Genomic DNA, 19,792 nt, shown 5'->3' on the forward strand with positions numbered 1-19,792 from the left:
TCTGTACTAAATAAACAGTGATGGAAATGTACAATTTGTTCTTATACACAAGCAGGTGCATGTGTGACCCAGGTAAAAGCTGACAGACGGTGCTGACAGACTGACTCCGCATTTCATTTCTGGCACACAAACGGCCATCTCACACACATACGCGTCGCACAAAAGCCCCCTGTCAGCGGTGCAAATCATCCTTCCAGCACCTTGGCCAGAGCAATCTTCTCCATGATGATGTTCTATGTCTGTAGCTGCAGAACTGGCATTGTGTGTGTGTGTGTGTGTGTGTGTGTGTGTGTGTGTGTGTGTGTGTGTGTGTGTGTGTGTGTGTGTGTGTGGTGGTAGGTTTCTGCAGGCATCATCTGTGCATTTGGCAACCACGTAAACTAATAAACCCCATTCAACAGAGGAGAAAATCAATGATCACTCTCGCTCTGAGCCTGTCTATATCCTATCAGCTCTCTCTTTAGCATTTAATTATACCTTACCGTGTGTGCACACACACATTTCTAACCCATGTGAAAAGACACATTCAGTGCTTTGGATCAAATCAATCTGCTTTGAGCTGGGGGAGGTTCACTGTGTCTGTTTTAATGGCAAATGTTTGATTTTTCAGAGTGGCGTCAGGGACGAGTGGCCCGAGTGGTCCTGCAGGATGAAGACATCACCACTAAGATTGAAAATGATTGGAAGAGGCTCAACACTCTCATGCACTATCAGGTAAAAAAAAAAAAAAAAAGGACACACGCTCATATATAATCTCATAGTGCCATCTTCTGTCTATGCAAGTAGACATTAAAGGGGATATCATGGATTTTCTTTGCTCTATTAAAATAAAATAAAAATGATGTACTAGTATGTATATACTCATCCGATACAAAGCTCCCTCCCCAGTGCAAAAATGTAACAAATGTAAGTATTTAGATATCCTTAAGACATAAGTGTATATACTTCATACACTCATTTCAAATAATATCCATTTAACTCCTCAGACATGAAACAATTAAGCGGAACCAAAAAAAAACATTTCCTTTATCGCCCAGTGCTCCAAAACATCGCTGAGCGTTCGGCTCTAGAGAGACAGACGGCTGATCTCTGTCTGAATCGCACTACACAGGACAGTATAATAGAGGACAATTATTGAGCTCTGCGACTGAAAATTTTAAGTGTGTAGCTGTGAAAGTGCTTGTGTGTGTGTTAGAGAGAGACGGGGGGGTGTCCTTTACCTTCAGTGGATTAATTACAGCCTTTACCTTGTCTTTACTTCAGACACCACAGAGACAGCACATGTCAGAGCAGGCACCTGATAACAGCGGTTAGAGAGTGTGTGTGTGTGTGTGTGTGTGTGTCCAGAGGAGATGCCGCAGGGCAAGCGCACACATATTCTCATAATTACTTCTGAAAGAGCTCATCATATGTGCTGTTAGAATGTGAGATCTGAGGATGATGAGGCAGACATGAAAAAAAAGAGTACACTGGAAAAAGTGTCATTTCTGGAGTGTTTCACACTGCCTTTACAAAAGTTTACCATGGTAACCAGGGCTTGACATTAACTTTTTTGCTGACCAGCCACTGTGGGTAGTGGTTTTCCAAAGTTCCTAGCCACTCAGCATTTTCACTGGCCACACTTGCTGTTTGGAAAGGACCTTGTATATGGTTAAAGTTGACTTTGACATGCTTAAATTACTTGATTTTGAGTCATTTTACTTGATTTACAATATTTAAAACCCTTTCAAATGCAGAGTAACCCCCCAAATCAAGACTACATTGTATCATCTGGTATGTCCGGGGGTGAAAGGGGTGGACAACATGAGCATATGCTAATATGATAAATGTAATATACAAGTTATTTTTGTTAGGCTATATAAAATAGCAAAGAAGCAAATTACAAAAACAATAGTATATTTTTTAAAATCTTTTTTTCCGATACAGTAGGTTTATTTAATATGTATACATTTATTTAATGTCTGTAGTTGTTTGATTAGCATTAATGTTAATATTCTGACACACATCCAGTTATTACCCTCCTGTTACCGTCCACTTAAGCCATAACCAACTGTGTTCCTGCCAGATACTCCACACGATGGACATTTTGACATCTGTGTGTGCGTATTTGACTATTCAGACGCAAGGAGAACTGATCGCTCAGACGAGAGAGAGCTTTTGTTGTGTCATTCAGCGCGTTTCCACCTATCCCGTCTTCACTAACTGCAAGTTAATCGATAAATTATTGTAATTGAATTGTACACTTTTGTTTTACAACGGACTTGGCATTTTATCTTAGCCTAACAAGTCAAACCCACATCAAGATCTTTGGTCTGGGAACTCACCATTGACAGGGCTCAATCCGAGAGGCGGTATAAACAGTTGTTTTTCAAACTCCCTCTGCACCAGATAGGATAGCGCTACAACCAACCAGAGCAACGTGAAGAGGAACTAGTTGATAGATTAAAGGTCCCGTTCTTCGCATGTTTTCGAAGCTTTGATTGTTTACAGTGTGCAATATAACATGAGTTCATATTTCACGTGTAAAAAAACACAGTATTTTTCACACAATTGACTTATCTGTACAGTGCTGTTTCCTCTGTCCTAAATACGGCCTGATGATTTTCTTTTTCTATGAAGTCCCTCCTTCAGAAACACGTAACGAGTTCTGATTGGGCCAGCGCTTCCCGTGTTGTGATTGGACAGCAGCTTAGCGCACTTTGCCCAGAAAGGTCCCGCCTCTTACCATAACGGGGAGATGCAAGCGCTGAATGCGCGCTCTTCTCCATGTGGGAGAGCAACAAGACCACGCCCCCTATTTTGCGTATTCATGTGGGCGGAGGGTTCGTCAACAAACGGTTCTAGTGACGTCATTCAAGCAAGGAAGTGCAGGGGTGTAGTCCAAACCGGCCGTTCACTGTAGGCTTTGAAAGGGAACTTCTGTTAAATAAAATATCTCTCTTGGCATTGAACTTTGAGCTTTATAATTTTACAGGTATTATTTATGCTCTAACAGCAACATTACACACTAACTAAAGTTTGAAAGATGGAATCGCGAAGAACAGGACCTTTAAACTTTCACCATATCCGGTTGGCAAAACTCTAAATGCATCTTCCATTTTTAAGAATGACTTAAGTGCCGTTCTTTGTTCTTTTCTCAAAGAAAAGCTTAACGTGGCCAAAGCCAATTTGAAAGACCGCCGTTCACCAGCTTCTTTGTTTACAGGTAGCACGCGGAACCGCCACAACTCTGCCATCATCATGTTAAGCCCACCCACCAACTCTATTCATGATTTGATTAGCCTGACCAGTTTTTTTTTATTCCAGCTCGCAAGTTTATGGAGATTTGCTAGACGACAGTGGCTGCAAATTAGATTTGCTGCCACTAGAGTGCATCTAGATTTCTAGGCTAATTTCATCAGGCTGCCTTACCCGTCACAGCTGAAATCTACCCACATTTGGCGGGCTGGCGGGTGTTAATTTCAAGCCCTGATGGTAACCATATTGTATTCTTACTACTGTAAAACAATATATTTAATTTATTTAATATATCAAATCACTCGTCTAGCGTTTGTTTGAATGACTAGATGATAGTTCTAGATGGTAACTATCAACTCTGCAGCGGATATTAATGTCCTCACAATAGTTTTATTTTAGCCAGGTAACTGTCAGATCAGCAGTTGAAAACATTAAATTCATAAGCACATAACACACGTCTTGCCTATCTTTGATGGTCATCTTGGAAAGCCAGTCACGTGGCGTGTTGGCGGCTGGATGGAAAGTCTCGCGGATGTTTGAAGTTGAAGCACACTTGCTAGAGATTCGTAGAGAGAAACTTAACTTGGAACATGAGACTTGTGGAAAGAAAATAAACTTTAAAAGAAAGGAAAGTGAGAGGAGAGTTCTAGATGAATTTAACCCCTTTTCTCAAATCTGTGTCTGTCACGATCATATGATTGTTATACAGATACCAACGTAAAGATACTAAGCAAGATACACTTCAATCAATCATTCAATATTTATACATTTACATGAATTATGAGTGACATATATGCCATAATGGTCACGTGGATTGGTTATAGGACATGATATAGAATTATGCAGTAGAAGGGTGTTTGAATGCAAGTTTGACAATGAGTTTTTGTGATTTGATGCAGTTTGTATGTGAGAATAGTTTCTGTGAATTTTTCTTATGGATTTTAACCATGTCAGTGAGAGTTCTTTCAAAGGTCAATGAGGTGATGATCTGTTGATGATCCATTCTCCTCTAACCTCTGGCATCAAGACATGTTCACCCACTGAACTGCTACTGAATGGATTATCTCTTTTTCTGATCATTCTCTGTAAAACTTAGAGATGGTTCTGTGTGAAAATCCCAGGAGATCAGCAGTTTCTGAAACACTCAGACCAGCCCTGTCTGGCATCACCGATCATGCCACATTCAAAGTCATTTAAATCACCTTTCTTCCCCATTTTGATGCTCACCGTTGTTTATCTGCTCAGATGTTGCCCTTTCATAGATACTTTCAATCTCATTACGCAATTTTCTTCTGGTTGTCATTTGGTGCCCTTGTGAAAGTAAATCTCAAGATGTTTTGCTTATGGAGCCGTATACTAACTCTTTGCTATACCAGTAAAATTGAGAGTTTAGAGAAAGAGAAGAGAAAACAGAGGGCAGGGAGCTTTAGAGAATTTCACATTACAATACAGGACTCTTACAACCTCCACACAAGCACCCTCATCTCTCTCCTGAAATACTACATGGTATGCTAATCTCAGACATTCTTCGAGTTCCTCAATAGAGTACGGGCATATTTTAAGAGAGCAGACAGTATAATCAGCAGCTGTGTCTTTCTAACGTTTTGCGCTGTTCATAAACCTGCGGTCACCATGTTCTTCTCTGATTGCTCATTTTGATTGCACAGGGTTGATTAGAGCACTAGCCATGAAAAAGTTTTCATCAGTCAGCTAGCGTGGTCGTATTTCTCTAGGCTCTGCTTCTTCTCCCACTCGCTCACTCTCTTTCTTCTTTTTCTCACTCATCCACTCTTACTTGAAATCAGTGAGCCTCTTGACCTTGCGTAGGCTGAATGACATTACAGGAGACTGGCAGCGAGTCCCTGATGTGCCCCTGTACTCCTCAAATTTCCAATTTAAATAGTTGGAGCAGCATGAGAGAGACTGGCATTAACAATTCAAATAAACAGAGGCATGTGTTAATGTGTGCATTATCTCCTGTATCTCACAGGAATGTCACAGTGGTAGAGCAATCATTTCAAAGAGGCGTTTTAACTAGGAGTGTGCAGACTCAACTAGTTGTGCTTAGAGAACCCAGCTGAAAAAAAACTGCTTACATTAGTCTCAGCTGGATTATCAGTCTTAAAGGTGGTCTATTCTGCAAAATTCACTTTGAAAGATATATTGTTTTTGAACATAATTATGTGTACACAATCACCCTGTTATGGTAAAAATGCATCCACTCTGGCAGTGTGTCTCAAAACAAGCATTCGGTGTGACGTCAGCGTAAAACAGACCCCGCCCATGACCTATTAGCTCAACTGCACCCCTGAGTGAACCCTACAGAGTTCAAGCTGTAAAGGCCCTGCCCTATTCTGGAAAGGGGGCGGGGAGCAGCATCTCATTTGTATTTAAAGATATACACACAAAAACAATGACAAGAAAAGGAGCATTTACAGCATGGAATAATAAATGATCTGTGGAGTGATTTGAGCTGAAACTTCACACACACATTCTGGGGGCACCTGAGACTTATATTATTATCTATTAAAAAGAGACACAATACAGTAGGTCCCATTTAACTTGCATTTACCCAAATGTAGTCTTAAGCTGAAATAATACAATGCTGCAAATTTAACCTATATAATGTTAATTAATGTCATATTAATGGCTAATTTCAAATGTTTTTTTATTATTATTATTATTATTGTAAATACTTTTCAAGATTTCATTATTAAAAGTGTAGGCTAGATCTTTAAAATGCATCCAAATTAATGTGAAGCGCAGCAATACGGTGCTCCGCAGGGGTCAAAAAGTATATAAAACCGTAGGTAATTGAGCCGTAGATTTTTACGGGGGTGGTGGGAGAAAAACACTAACATTCTAGATTTGGACGGCAATAAAATCACAGACTAGCCCCTGTCAATAATGAAAATACCTTACGACCCCAAAAGAAACAATTCCCGTCCGAATAGGGCTAAAGTCTCGGCCTCAGACGTCAGCTGGTGCTTTGGGTGCCGCAAGACAAAGAACCGTTTTGAAACTAGGCTCTGGCTCTGAACCAGCACTCAAACTGCTTTGGTGGAAAAGGGCTATGCGTGTACGCGTTTAGCACAAGCTCTTGATGCTCATAAGTGTAAGTAAGCTTTGTTGGCTCTAAAAGAAAATAGATAAACATCTCTGTTGTATATATCATTGTATAAGGCGCTTGGCGTAGATCACTACCGGGGGTTAAGCTGTCTTTTCGAGTGCTGACAAAGCTCAATAGCTTAAAGTCTGACATACGACCGTGTTTATATAACTGATCATCGCTTTTATTTTAGACATACAATGTATATGTACATTATAGTGTATATTAATTACCCTTGGATTTTCCTTTATAGGTATACTATGCCTGTCATATGTCCTTCAATGCATTCATCATGTGTATTATGATGCTTTCATCCATTTCAGCTATTAAATGCCCATCATTCGGCTGTTTATCATGTGGCAAAGGCGTTTCACGCTCTTTGTGCTAGCGTGACCGAGCCTGGCGTATTTCAAAGAAGAGTCAGAATGGCGGACACATCTCCGCATCCTTCCCCACCGCCTGGATGCGGCGTCTGAGTTAAAGGCGCATTAGCTTGCGGATCGCCATCAGATAGAGCGCAGGCAGGGGGATCAGAGATACATGAGGAAAAGGGGTCAGCTGTCTGCTTGATGCAAACGTTATCATGAGGAAAGCTCACTCCTTATCACTCTCACACCCACTGGCAGACCGCCTGCCTGGCTGAGGATTATCCCTCAAGGGCGAATGCTTCTCCCCTCCATCATTCAGGCTCCATACAGCCTCCACCTCCGCCGCAGAGACCTGCTGTGAGAGAAGAAGAGTAGATTGTGCACGAGGCAGCACGGAGGTGGCGTGGAGCCAAAAATATGTTACAAATCCAAATATCTGAAATACAAAGTTCTGTCATGAAACTCTAGATGGCGCAGGCTAATAGGTTCTTAAAGGGATAGTCAAAAATGAACATTTACTCACCCTCAAGCCATCCTAGCTGTATATGACATTCTTCTTTCAGATTAATACAATTGGAGTTATTTAAAAAATGTCCTGGCTAATCCAAGCTTTATGGCAGTGAATGGCAGCCTAAAATATGAAGCCCAAAAATCAAAAATTCACACAGCTGTGGGGAGTTTAAAAAAAAGGGCTTCTGAAGCAAATGAATTGGTTTCTGTAAGAAAAATAACCATATTACAAGTTAAATTCCAGACCACCTTCTGTATTCAACTTATGAAGAAAGTGTAACGCCTCATGCAGTTCAAAACACGCACGACATCATCATCACTCTAAATATGCTTTCTGCATACGCTAAATAAGGAAGGTGGTCTGGTGGAAGGTAGATAACTTGCTTGTTAAATATGGATATTTTTCTTACAAAAGCTCACTGTTCGCTTCAGAAGGCCTTCATTAATCCCCGGAGCCATGTGGAGTACTTTTATAATGGATGGATGCACTTTTTTGGCCTGTCATTCACTGCCATAATAAAGCTTGGAAGAGCCAGGACATTTTTTAATATAACTCCCGATTGTATTCGTCTGAAAGAAGAATGTCATATACACCTATTCCCTGTCTGCAGTGAGGGTCAGCCGAGGAGAAACCTGCACTAATAGGGCTGGAGCTTATGGGGGCGTACAGGGGCTAAAGTAACACCATCATCAGCTGTGAGAGTGTAGGGAGGTGAGTGAAGACTCCTAACTACCCACAGCCTTCAGCCGAGTTCAGGAGGTGCTTATAGTCTCTATTATGGTGCACAGAGAGGTTTTCTCAAATGAAATGGACTCGAGTTTTGATGTTTTATGTTGACGGAGATCATAGACTGTGGCACTTGACCTAGTTCACTAGTATCTGAAAGACCTTCTTTGGCTTATTGAGGAAGTTGTTAACCTATTTTCAGTAGCAAATACCTTACAATCGTTATATTATATTTTTTTATTTGCTTTTTTGTGAACAGTTGTCTTATGGTTAAAGAAAAATTGTATTGTATCTAATATTTATTTTGATATATGAAGAAAATGTGAGTGAATATGTTAGGGTAATGTGGGTTGTTATGAGTGTTAACACACTGCTATGTACTTGCTAGGGTTTTCTTAGTGGATGGTAGTTTTTCTTATTTTTTACTTACTGGCCCACCCAAAATCTATAATATTCTGGTCCTTAGATATGGCTCCTTTTCCTCCTTCAATGTACATTTTTTTTGACTCATATCAGATCAAAATCAGTCACCTAGAAGTAATAGCATAGTATGAGCAATATCAACAGTACCAAATAACTTGTTCTCTAAAACATTTATAAAATTATCTGTGTAATACAGAGACCAAGATAAGTAGGATTTTGCCAGTTCACTTTCAGGAAGTTGCTTTCTTAAGGTTGAGTCAGTTGTCTTTGTGAGGGTAGACCTCATTTCCTCTGCAGCTCTTGACAGTTCAGATTAATACAGAAGATCAGATGGAGCTCGGGTACTCTCAGAGCAGACAAGAGAGAAATGAGAGTTTCACCCCAATATATAAAAGTCCTGGACCTCATCTTTCCACTTTCTCATCTCCAAATGATTCAGTCGCTACATTCCCTCGCCTGTCAAACCCTTCCTTTTGACCCGTCTTTGTGTTTGTACTTTAATCATTACCCTCCAATCTAAGTTGCTCTCTCTCTCTCTGTGTGTGTGTGTGTACATGAATCCAGCTAAAGCCATGTTGATCATGCTGTGGGTTATTCTTGTTGTTTTAATTACAATTTCTTATTTACTGTTATAAAAAAAATCTCATGTCTAAGTTGTTTTATTATTATTTTGGTAACACTTTAAGGCGACAGTTACATCCATAGAGTGTAAAAAAAAATATATATATATAGACAGACAGACAGACAGTTATGGACATGTAGAAATTAAAGGTAAAGCTCCAATCTCCTCCCGGTATGTTAGTGCGTCAGTGACAACTTCATTCACAGAAGCTGTCACTGTCAGCTGTCAATGATGACGTCGCACCTCCTGTTAAACTAAACTTATTTTAAAAAATGAACACTTTGTGATAAAAACTGGCTACAATGGCAGAAACCAACTTTGGGGGAAAATCATTTGAAGTTTAATTTAATTGTCTAGTTTGTCCCACGTCCATTAGAAATCATGGAGGGGTGGGGGGGGGGGGGGGTATAACCTATACTGGGACCGGCCACCTGGGGGCGATCGAGGCACGGAGTCTTCAGTTTTTGAGCGGAGCGCTACAGGCTTGGCTACACCTTACTATATGTACTTACTATGCTAATAACAGTCAATTGTGCACAATTATGAGTAACTAACCCTAAACCAAACCCTAGTAAATCTATGTAGACTTTACATTTTGAGGTTAATTGTACATTACTCAGTACTGAGTTGAGTAAGTTCAATGTAACAACCTTAAAATAAAGTGTAACCATTATTTTTTTGTATTTATGTAGTATTAAAAAGCTATTTTATATTTATACAATTTTTTATACTAAAACATTTTTTTTTTTTTTTACATTTACTCAATTTTTAACAATTTGGCACTGAATGGTAAAGTTGCCTAATGTTTCAAGTATTTTTTTCTAATTTGATTAATTACAGTTATAGGATGGAAGAGCACTGTAGTAGCTTACCAAGGGTTATATACACAAATATATACAGGCTCAGCACTGTTGGTCAGTCAGATTTTTCTAGGATTTACTTTGAAACAGTTTGCACTCAGAAAATGCTAGTAAATTTCACAAATATTTACAATGAAATAAGTAGAAGTAGAAAGAATGCAATTATATTTTCTTGAAAAGCATACTCCAGTAAGTTTAAATTAAAGGGGTGGTTCTGTGTTTTTTTTTTCTAGGCTTGGTTGTGTTTATGGGGTGCAGTATAACATGTCTTAATACTTCTTCTTTTTTAACTGCCGTATTTTTCTTATATTTGACCTTTATTCCCCACCGCAGTCACCACTGTCCTTTGAACGGCTCGTTTGCTTCCTGCTTCTATGAAGCCCATCCCTCCGTAAAATGCAATGGTCTTAGATTGGTTAGATGGCCAAATGTAGTTTGATGTATTTTTATTGGCTGAAGTGCCAAGCACAGGTTTTCAGTAAACGCCACACCCCTTACCATTACAGGCAGAAGTCACAGTGTTTATGCTAATAGCAAGGGTTTATGATGTCACCAACCCGGAAGAAGCTTGTTGTAGTCCAAACCGGCCGTTTTTGTAGGCAATAAACTGCCATAACTTTAAAAGACAATATCTCCATTTGCATTGAACTTTCAGCGCTGTAACTTTGCAGATACTGTTTATGCTCAAGCAGCAACATTACACACTAACTAAAGTTTCAAAAAGAAAATCGCATGCAACCACCCCTTTAAGTAATCATCGGTGCATTTAAGTTTGTTTTTCCTTTCTCTTCTGTTTGAGCTTCTAAAATTGCAGTTCGGTACTCACCTTTCTGGAGTGTACAAGGCACAACAGTCAGCTACACCGTTACATTTCAATGAGCCTCCCTCTTTCTTGTACTCCTTTCGTCATTCTTGAGTGCTGTAGAGTGCCGTACGTCCCAGTGAAGGAGACCTCATGTGCTGTAAATGTAGGTCTATAAAGCTGTTATTAGTGCATTTGAATTTTAGGTGTGCGTCAGGCAGCCTGATGATGATTATAAGAGCCGTTGTTTTGCGTTAATGTTTTTGTTAGCATATCCAATTGAACCCACTAAATGTGGCGCTGTCAATGCGGATAAGATATACTCAAAACCGTAACGCCTTATAGGTGCTTCGGCTCTTTGTATTAACTATGCATAAATACATGATGCAGTCATGTTATTTCCAACATGACATTATGACTTTGTGTAAACATACACGCCACTTTCTAAAACCAATTTGCGTGTTATCCGCGTGTATGTCTACGCTGAAACCAACCATCTTCTCCGCGTGTATGTCTACACCATGTGATTCCGACAACCTGATCTCACAGAATGAATATTTATAGCCCAATTTTATATTTTGGAGCAACTAACTCCACCCCTACCCTAAACCTACCCACTCTCAACAATAAAAACACGTAACAGGCAAATAAATGTACAGTAACATGTATTTATTGCAAAAACTGACCATAAATCAGTATAAAAGTATTAGCTCATGTTGAATTCTAAGTCTTCTGAAGTCATACGATATCTTCCCGTGAAGATCGGAGTTGATCTTAAAGGGATAGTACTCCAACCGTTGCTGTGCTAGTTATATAATGGTGTGAATGGGTAACAATTCTATGAGAGCAAAACAAACAAACAAACATGCTTAGACAACGTGCACAAAAACCCTGCTGCTTGTGACGAAACACTAAGGAACAGAACGATAAACCGAACAGTATTTTTTTTTTTTACCTCATATCCTGACAATTCTTATCTAGTGTTCCCATCGGCTATTACTTCCGTCTGATTCAAAGTTCAAACTGCCGCGATCATAGATGTATTATGTAGATGCCTCATTCGACCGATTCACGCAGGCACTAATGAGTAATCTACATATATATATATATATATATATATATATATATATATATATATATATATATATATATATATACACACACACATCACATTTTCATTTTTGGGTGAACTAACCCTTTAATGTTTTAGTCGTTGAAATGATGATCGCGCTCCTTTGTGAACGGAACATACGCAGTTGTTAATATTTCTCATTCAAATAATATACACCCGTCTATTACTTTTAAAATTTTTAGAATGACGCAATCGGTCACGAGACACACGAGAGCCAATGGCATTTTACAATCAAAGCTGATGTAATGACGCAGTTGGTCACAAGACACACGAGAGCCAATGGCATTTTACAATCAAAGCTGATGTAATGATGCAGTTGGTCACAAGACACACGAGAGCCAATGGCATTTTACAATCAAAGGTTATCTTTCCCTCACAACCAGAAATACACTTCTTAAGAGACATTGTTGATTTCGTGGTCTAAAAACAAAATGACAGCACTGTCGACGGCTCCCGTAACTGAACAAAGCTCATTGATGGACGCTCTCTTGCTCTCACTTTGGTTGATGTGCGCACATGCTCATCCGGGAGAAGTGCCCATACAAGCAGTTTCGCCCTTTATGAAGACATGCAGGGCCATACAAAAAAAATAAATAATAATTGTTCCGAAACGTATTTAAAAAAAGGGTTGCAACTCTTTAAGTTAAGGACTGAGGACTTCAGATGAGAGCTCTGATTAAATGTGCACTAATGCTAAATTCTGCTATATATACTCATTACTTTTAATGCTATATATACTCATTACATGTATTGTGAAAAGTGCTATACAAATAAAAAATATATATTTTATTTTTATTCAGCCATAGTTTCTTGTCTATTCAATCTAGTCCTTATTCTGAGCCAAGCACAAGAGGCAAAAGTGCTTTTACCCGAGAAATGCTAAAATGCGCATTTAATCGGAGAACACAGCATGAACACCCCTTATATATTTCTAAGTAGAACAGATCTTTTTGAAGCGCTTTAATGGCGCTTTATTTCAGCACTGGGGAGAAACTGAAGAATTTCACACCGTTTTTGAAAAGCAATAGATATGTACTGAGAATCTGTTCGGAATTAAATATATATTTTTGCAGAAGTAATATCAATTCCTCAAAAGCTGAATAAAACCGCATTAGTTGTGCTTGACTATCTTAAACATTACTTGATAATAAAAGGCTGTGAAACCAAACACTGTGAAATAAGAATTAAGGGGAAAGGAAAGAGGCTTGACGTGAACGTTGTGTTTCTTGTACAGGTTTCAGACCGCTGTGTGGTTGCTTTGGTGCCCAAGCAGACGTCCTCCTACAACATTCCTCCCACAACTAGCATCTCTCGGACTTCTATCAGCAGATATGGTGAGTATGTTTGTCTAGTGACGATGCATAATTCACTATAATTATCTGTTTAGCTAATTAGAAGCTTGGTTTGTTCACCTTTCACAATATCGAGGTAAATATATGGTTGAAGTCTGGCTTTAAATGACGCCTCTGATGATTGTGGGCACAAGCCACGTGCAGCAGTTTTGCTTTGCAGCCCTCAGGATGCCCAAGGGAGTCTCCGGGGCACCAGAGAATGAGAGCGAGAGAGCATGCCAGGGAGGGTAAGAGGAAGAGAGAGAGGTGTTAGCAGTTAACATGAAGCTCAGTAATGCTGATTTCTCTGCTGAGTTTGGATGCCGCCCGTAATGGACACATTAGCTCCTTCCCCATAGCGTTGCTTTGAGGGAGTGCCACAGGGCTCCCCATCTGGCCCGTTCTCATTTTCCATCACACTGAGCTGCAGGCCACTCTCTGATTGCTAATTATGCACCGCCAATGATGCTTCACAAGGGGCGAAAAAACTCAAATGACACGCAGCCAAATACCAGGGCCAGCGATGAAATGGAGCCCCTTGTGCGTTGTCACCTAGCAACTCTGCCAAACTATGCACACAAACATCTCACCTGGCTTCAATTCACTAGATCCACATGAAACACGGCCCGTATCAGCACATTACACGATTCTGTTAATCAAAGCTTGAGGAGGTTTCTCGCATCTGTGCAGTTTAATGAAAGAGTATAATTATCTTCTCTTATCACTTGTAAACATAATGACATTTAAAGTTCAGGGAACACTTCAAACGTCCAAAGACGCAACAAGCAACCTGAGAAATATTCTATAAAGCTATCTTTATTCCTCAGCCATGCTCTCCGTTAACCAACAAATCCTCCCCCTGAATTAGGTAGTTAAGAGTTTTAGGGTTACGTTTGGCACTTTGATCTATTTTATTGCAAAAAGCTTGTTGTATATTTTAGGAAACTCATTAAGTGGGAATGAGATGGCACAACACAACGCAGTTTTTGGCTGTTTTTACAACCTGCTCTTGTGTGTGGTGCATAAAAAGAAGCTATCTCATCTGGCAGAGCCGTGGTGCCCATCAATCACGCCATGGCACAGCGGGCACAGCTGTGCACAGGCACCTGCTGATTGATTCATATCAATTTAATGCTCAACACTTAGCAGCTCGGCTCAATTTAGCATGCCAGCAACCCCAGCCCAAAATAACACACTGCTCACACACCTCTGAGAGCAGCAAGCATTGAAAACACATAACATCAATGTACACAACTGTTTATGTTAGTATTTGATCAAGCGCCTTTCCATTAATAGTTTTTTTTAAGGGGGGGGGGGGGGGGGTGAAATGCTGTTTCATGCATACTGAGCTTTTTACACTGTTAAAGACTTGGATTCCCATCCTAAACATAGACAAAAAGTTTCAAAAACTAATGTTGGACGTTTGATGGAGTATTTCTGTGTCAAAAATAGAGAGGAAATGCACGCCCATAAACACTCGCTCAGCTGCAGATCCAGTCGCCCGTGAACACTTAAGTCGTTATAGTCCGCATCGCGGTCCACTTTATTCCTATGGGTGATGTCAAGCGAGTTCAACGCTTCAGCACAGCATTCCGGGAAGGCAGCGCTCGATTTGAACGCAGAAATGACGGGAAGCTTCACAACATCGCTTCAGTCGCGTCGCAAAGTGGATTTCCACGGTCACTGCAGTCACAGGACTTCAACAAATCATACCAAAGAAGTGTGTTTTTGACGGAGCGGTCCCGGCGATTCGGTCCTGCTTTGGAAGCAGGCGGTGAGTAAAACTGCTTCAAATGTCTATGCTGTTGGCTATCGTCGCGTGAGTAAACATCAGTAAACGACACGATCGCGTGCTTCGTCATTCAAATGCGCTAACGGTTACTCCATTGTTGTTCTATGTATAACGTTACACTTGTCTGACGTGCAAAACCGTTTTGCTTGCTACTGCTAAGGTTTAGTCTCATACAATAGTCTATAAACCCAATCATGTCCTCATAAACTGCGAGTAAACACACACAGATGTTGACAGGCCACTAAATACAGTACATACCACAGAGACGGACGTCCTGCTGTTGCTGTTTCTCCTGTTCAATTTATTTCAGCCTCCGGATCTGATTCTGGATCATTATCTGTATTAGCTGAATCTGATCGATATGCCATGGGTTTCTCCACGCTTGAGGACGTCACCTCTTTGTGCGCGCTCGTCATTCTTTAGCTCCGCCCACACGATACGCCTCCAGGCGCTCGTTTTTTTCCGGAAAGACTCGGTACAGCCTATATTTCTTTTATAAATATAATAAAACTAAAGACTTTTCGGAGATATGAAGGATGCAATACTACTCTATAGGTCTATAGGTACTCAAGATTGACTGAAACTGAGTGCCCCGCCCCCTTAATGTATACTAAAATATATGTATATATATATATATATTATTTTTTTTACGTTTTATTAACTGTGAAAAAACATGTATATTGTAAATATTTAAACATTATTCTAAGCATTCAGCCCATAAGTCAGTCAGAAGTGAATCCCTCTGTTTGTTTAAATAATAATAATAATAATTTGACTGATTGAAAGTTAGCTGGTAATAAAACTAAATCATGATTTGGTTAAACACAATCATGACAAAGAAATAATTGTTACACAAAAAGTTATGTGTCATATTTATGAAAATTCTAAACAGTAAAATAAAAACAATGATAAAATATACTAAATTTGACAATTGTATTACTTTGTATCTTATAATTTTGACTGGTCATACTTAGACTTCTTTTTAGGACATAATTGATTTACCAAATGATGGTCCGTACTTTTTGACCAATGACCCAAATCACAAGAATCATGTTTGTGAATCATGGACTGAACTAAAAAGGCTGTTAAAGCCAAGATAGTCCAATTTTCAGTAGTGTACACTCTCACATAGTCTAATAGTAATCTCTCAATGCCAATACTGTGGCAACAGCCAAAAGGACTTTAAGCTTGCAGTAGCTTTAGGTGGATTGAACCAGCAATCCTCTTCTTCCTGTACACCCCTTCTGCTAACACTACCATTTCTCCTGAATTCTCCCCTGTGACTCCGACCTGCTCAAAATTCCACTTCTGTCTCGAAATAGCCCAGTCTATTTGCCTTCCTTTGCTGTTTCACATGCCCTTTGAAGCCAGGTGACGAGGACAGAAAGAACGAGAGAGAGACTTTGAAAGGATGCAAAAGAATATACCACCATTGTGAGAAGCTGGTCCAACCTCCCAAGAGAGCACTCAACCACTGCAAAAAAAGCGCCACACATCTAATTGGAGAAGTGAACAAGACACTGATTATTTTACATGCAAGGATGGAGTAGGAAAGGAGATGAGATGGATGAGCGGGGAGCTTAACTCATTAGAAATCTTTAGATGCATTGATTAGGTCCTGCGATGCAGACGTTTAAAGCATGTGTGCAGCACAATGAATCAGGACGAGCCAATTATGAAGCCTTTGAAGAGGAGGCCAGAGAGCGTCGACTCATCTTCCTTGGTCTCGAACGTATACAGAGATGAATCCTCTACAGAGAGAGAGAGAGTAGGAAAGAGATATGCAGGGTTAGACAAAGTAAATGAAATGTGAGAGGGCCGCACTCCTCCTATTCATCCCAAAGAATGACAGTGTGGAAGAATGGTGGTGTAAGATCATAATCCTCTTTCTATATCTCTCTCTCTCCCTTAGACTCAACATTCCGGTACACGGGCAGTCCGGACAGCCTGCGCTCCCGTGCTCCTATGATCACCCCAGACCTGGAAAGCGGAGTCAAAGTCTGGCACCTGGTGAAGAACCATGAGCACGGAGACCAAAAGGAGGGCGACCGCGGCAGCAAGATGGTATCGGAGATCTACCTCACCCGCCTGTTAGCTACTAAGGTAACTGATTTTAAAACTTCAAAATGAATTGAATAATGGGTTTGAAATGAACACCCAGCAACCAGCCAAATTCAAACATGTTTAACCATTATTTCAAAATCAACCGGGTAACATGGGCTGTCTGAATACACGATTCTTATTGGCTGGAAGGTGTGCAATAAACTGTTTAATGCATAGGTAGTCCGTTTAATCACCTTTCTGATACTTAATTCTGACTTTAAAGTGGACAGAATGATAATCTAACAATCTAACAAAAGTGGTAGCTGATGTGTTGAACTGCAAACACTGACATTTAAAAAAAATATGTATTTATAAATACAGTATATACATATAATATTTATTAAATATATACTTTGCGTGTATTCAAATATACATAATTATACACAGTACATACATATATTATGTAGACAGCCCTAATACATAGGAGCCCTAGGCCGACAGTGTAATGTTCAAAATGAAAATGGAATTAACTTACAATTTGTGATGCAAAAAACCTTGAGTAAAATTACAGGTGGACTTCAAGTGCAAAACAAGTACAATTCTACAAAAGTGTACAATATGGTTCCTTTAATGTTCACAAGTCCCTCTTGAGTAACTCTCCTTTAATGTTCAATGGTCACTTGCTTTTTTTCTTTTAGGGTACACTGCAGAAATTTGTGGATGACCTGTTCGAGACTCTTTTCAGTACGGTGCACAGAGGCAGCGCACTTCCTTTAGCTATCAAATACATGTTTGACTTCCTGGATGAACAAGCGGACAAGCACGGCATCCATGACACTGATGTTCGCCACACCTGGAAAAGCAACTGGTGAGAGGACACACTCATACAGACTATCCTTAATTAAAACTGAATAACTTTTTTCCTAGAGTCTACAATACAAAAGCAATGTAATCTTTCCCTTTCTGTTTGATTGTGTGTGTGTGTGTGTGTGTGTGTGTGTGTGTGTGTGTGTGTGTGTGTCTTCACAGCCTTCCTCTGCGTTTCTGGGTGAATGTGATCAAGAACCCCCAGTTTGTTTTTGACATCCATAAGAGCAGCATCACAGATGCGTGTCTTTCTGTGGTGGCTCAAACCTTCATGGACTCGTGTTCCACATCTGAACACAGATTGGGCAAAGACTCGCCCTCTAATAAGTTGCTTTATGCTAAAGATATCCCCAACTACAAGAACTGGGTAGAAAGGTAAAATCATCTTCATATGATGTTAATTCAATAGTACAAAAAAGTTTGCATTCAACTTTGATTTGGTATTGACTATCGCCCCCTGTCTGTCTCCACAGGTACTACGCTGACATCAGCAGGCTGCCAGCCATCTCCGATCAGGACATGAATGCGTATTTGGCAGAACAGGCACGACTTCACTCCAATGAGTTTAACATGCTCAGTGCCCTCAACGAGATTTACTCCTACATTAGCAAGTACAGCGAAGAGGTGAGGGGAAACTGCCATCAAAATTAATTTTCAAAACATCCTCAATTAATTTTTGCTTTATATCAGACTGACTACATGACTCATTTTATCTGCTCTGTGCTGAAACTGACTGCTCTACTGTATAAAGTGCCTAAACAGAGCCAATCTAAAAGATTTGTTTTGTTTATAGATTGATGGTTCTAGGCAGAGAGTGTAGAATTTGTCTAGATACACATCACAAAAATATACTACAGCTTCAGACTTTTACATTATAATTTGAGATCTGTACCTTAATATATATTATACTGGGGTGGTTTCTAAGCCATTAATACTTCAGATCAATACAGCTTTGTTTGAAACGAGAGGTACTTGTGAAAAAGTTTCACAGAATGATGTCATTTTTAAACAGTCTCTAAAGCCAGCGGCAGCAAACTAAGTCACACACACACACACACACTTATGCACAGTGTGGGGACAGACAGGGAGCGAGAATGAATAGGCTTCTGATGAGGAAGATTACACACAGCTAGATCACTGACAGCCACTCCGACACAAAGAGCACTAGAGTAGGGCCCACGATGGAGATGTTCCAACCGTAATGGCAGCTCCACTCAGGGGACCCATTAGTCTGACCTTTACTTTACACAGCATTTAGGACAGCACCAAGAGCCCGGAGACACAGCTCCGCCTGCAGCCTCTCCTCTTGCTCTCATGTAAATATCGCTCTTTGGTTGCTGATCTGTTTTCTCTTGTCCTCACATTCCTACATGCTCTCTCTTTTTTATCCTTTTCATTCTTGTATACTTGATCGCTCTTTCTACAAATAGAGCAGTGATTCCCAACCAGGCATGTGTTGTACATCAAGGGTACTTGAGCAAATTCCAGGTGGTACTTTACTTTAAGAGTTTGAGTTTGCTTTGTTGGTTAAATAAGTGGATTTAAGTTTAATAATTAACTATTTTGTCAAAATTGCCATTATTTTATGTTTATTTATTGGCTTTTTTAAGAACAGAAAAACCGTGTCAGTTTTGGGTTCAGCAATTTGTGTGAATTATACCATAATGATGGCTGATTGTATGAATACAATTAACGTTCATATATTATTAAGTATATAAAATAAATGCATATATTAGTGCTCTCCAAATTAAAGCATGCAATATTTTTCTTCAGTTCAACGCATTAAAATATTTAATGCAATTAAGGCAGCATCCATGGGCTAGCTTTACATAATATGATCATGCTCTTATTCATGCCAATTTTAACCCGTTCAAGTAAAGACAAAGAAAACACGCTAGTAAGAGTGTTTTCTAGTAAGAGTTGTGAGAAAATGAGATGCACTTGACAGCGCATCATGTCTGGCAGTGGC

General features: G+C 39.8%; 1 protein-coding gene across 3 annotated transcripts in view; it reads left to right on the plus strand.

The window, feature by feature from the left end:
• plxna2 (plexin A2) overlaps positions 1-19,792 on the plus strand; it is a 280,272-nt gene that overhangs the window by 246,464 nt on the left and 14,016 nt on the right. For all 3 annotated transcript variants that reach the window (XM_067445796.1, XM_067445798.1, XM_067445797.1), the window contains exons 26-31: positions 611-714; positions 13,025-13,124; positions 16,826-17,016; positions 17,655-17,824; positions 17,986-18,198; positions 18,297-18,447. In XM_067445796.1, the coding sequence (XP_067301897.1) occupies positions 611-714; positions 13,025-13,124; positions 16,826-17,016; positions 17,655-17,824; positions 17,986-18,198; positions 18,297-18,447 (929 nt within the window). The remainder of the gene's footprint in view (positions 1-610; positions 715-13,024; positions 13,125-16,825; positions 17,017-17,654; positions 17,825-17,985; positions 18,199-18,296; positions 18,448-19,792) is intronic.

Source organism: Pseudorasbora parva, chromosome 6 (assembly GCF_024679245.1).
Source record: "Pseudorasbora parva isolate DD20220531a chromosome 6, ASM2467924v1, whole genome shotgun sequence".
NCBI lineage: Eukaryota > Metazoa > Chordata > Actinopteri > Cypriniformes > Gobionidae > Pseudorasbora > Pseudorasbora parva.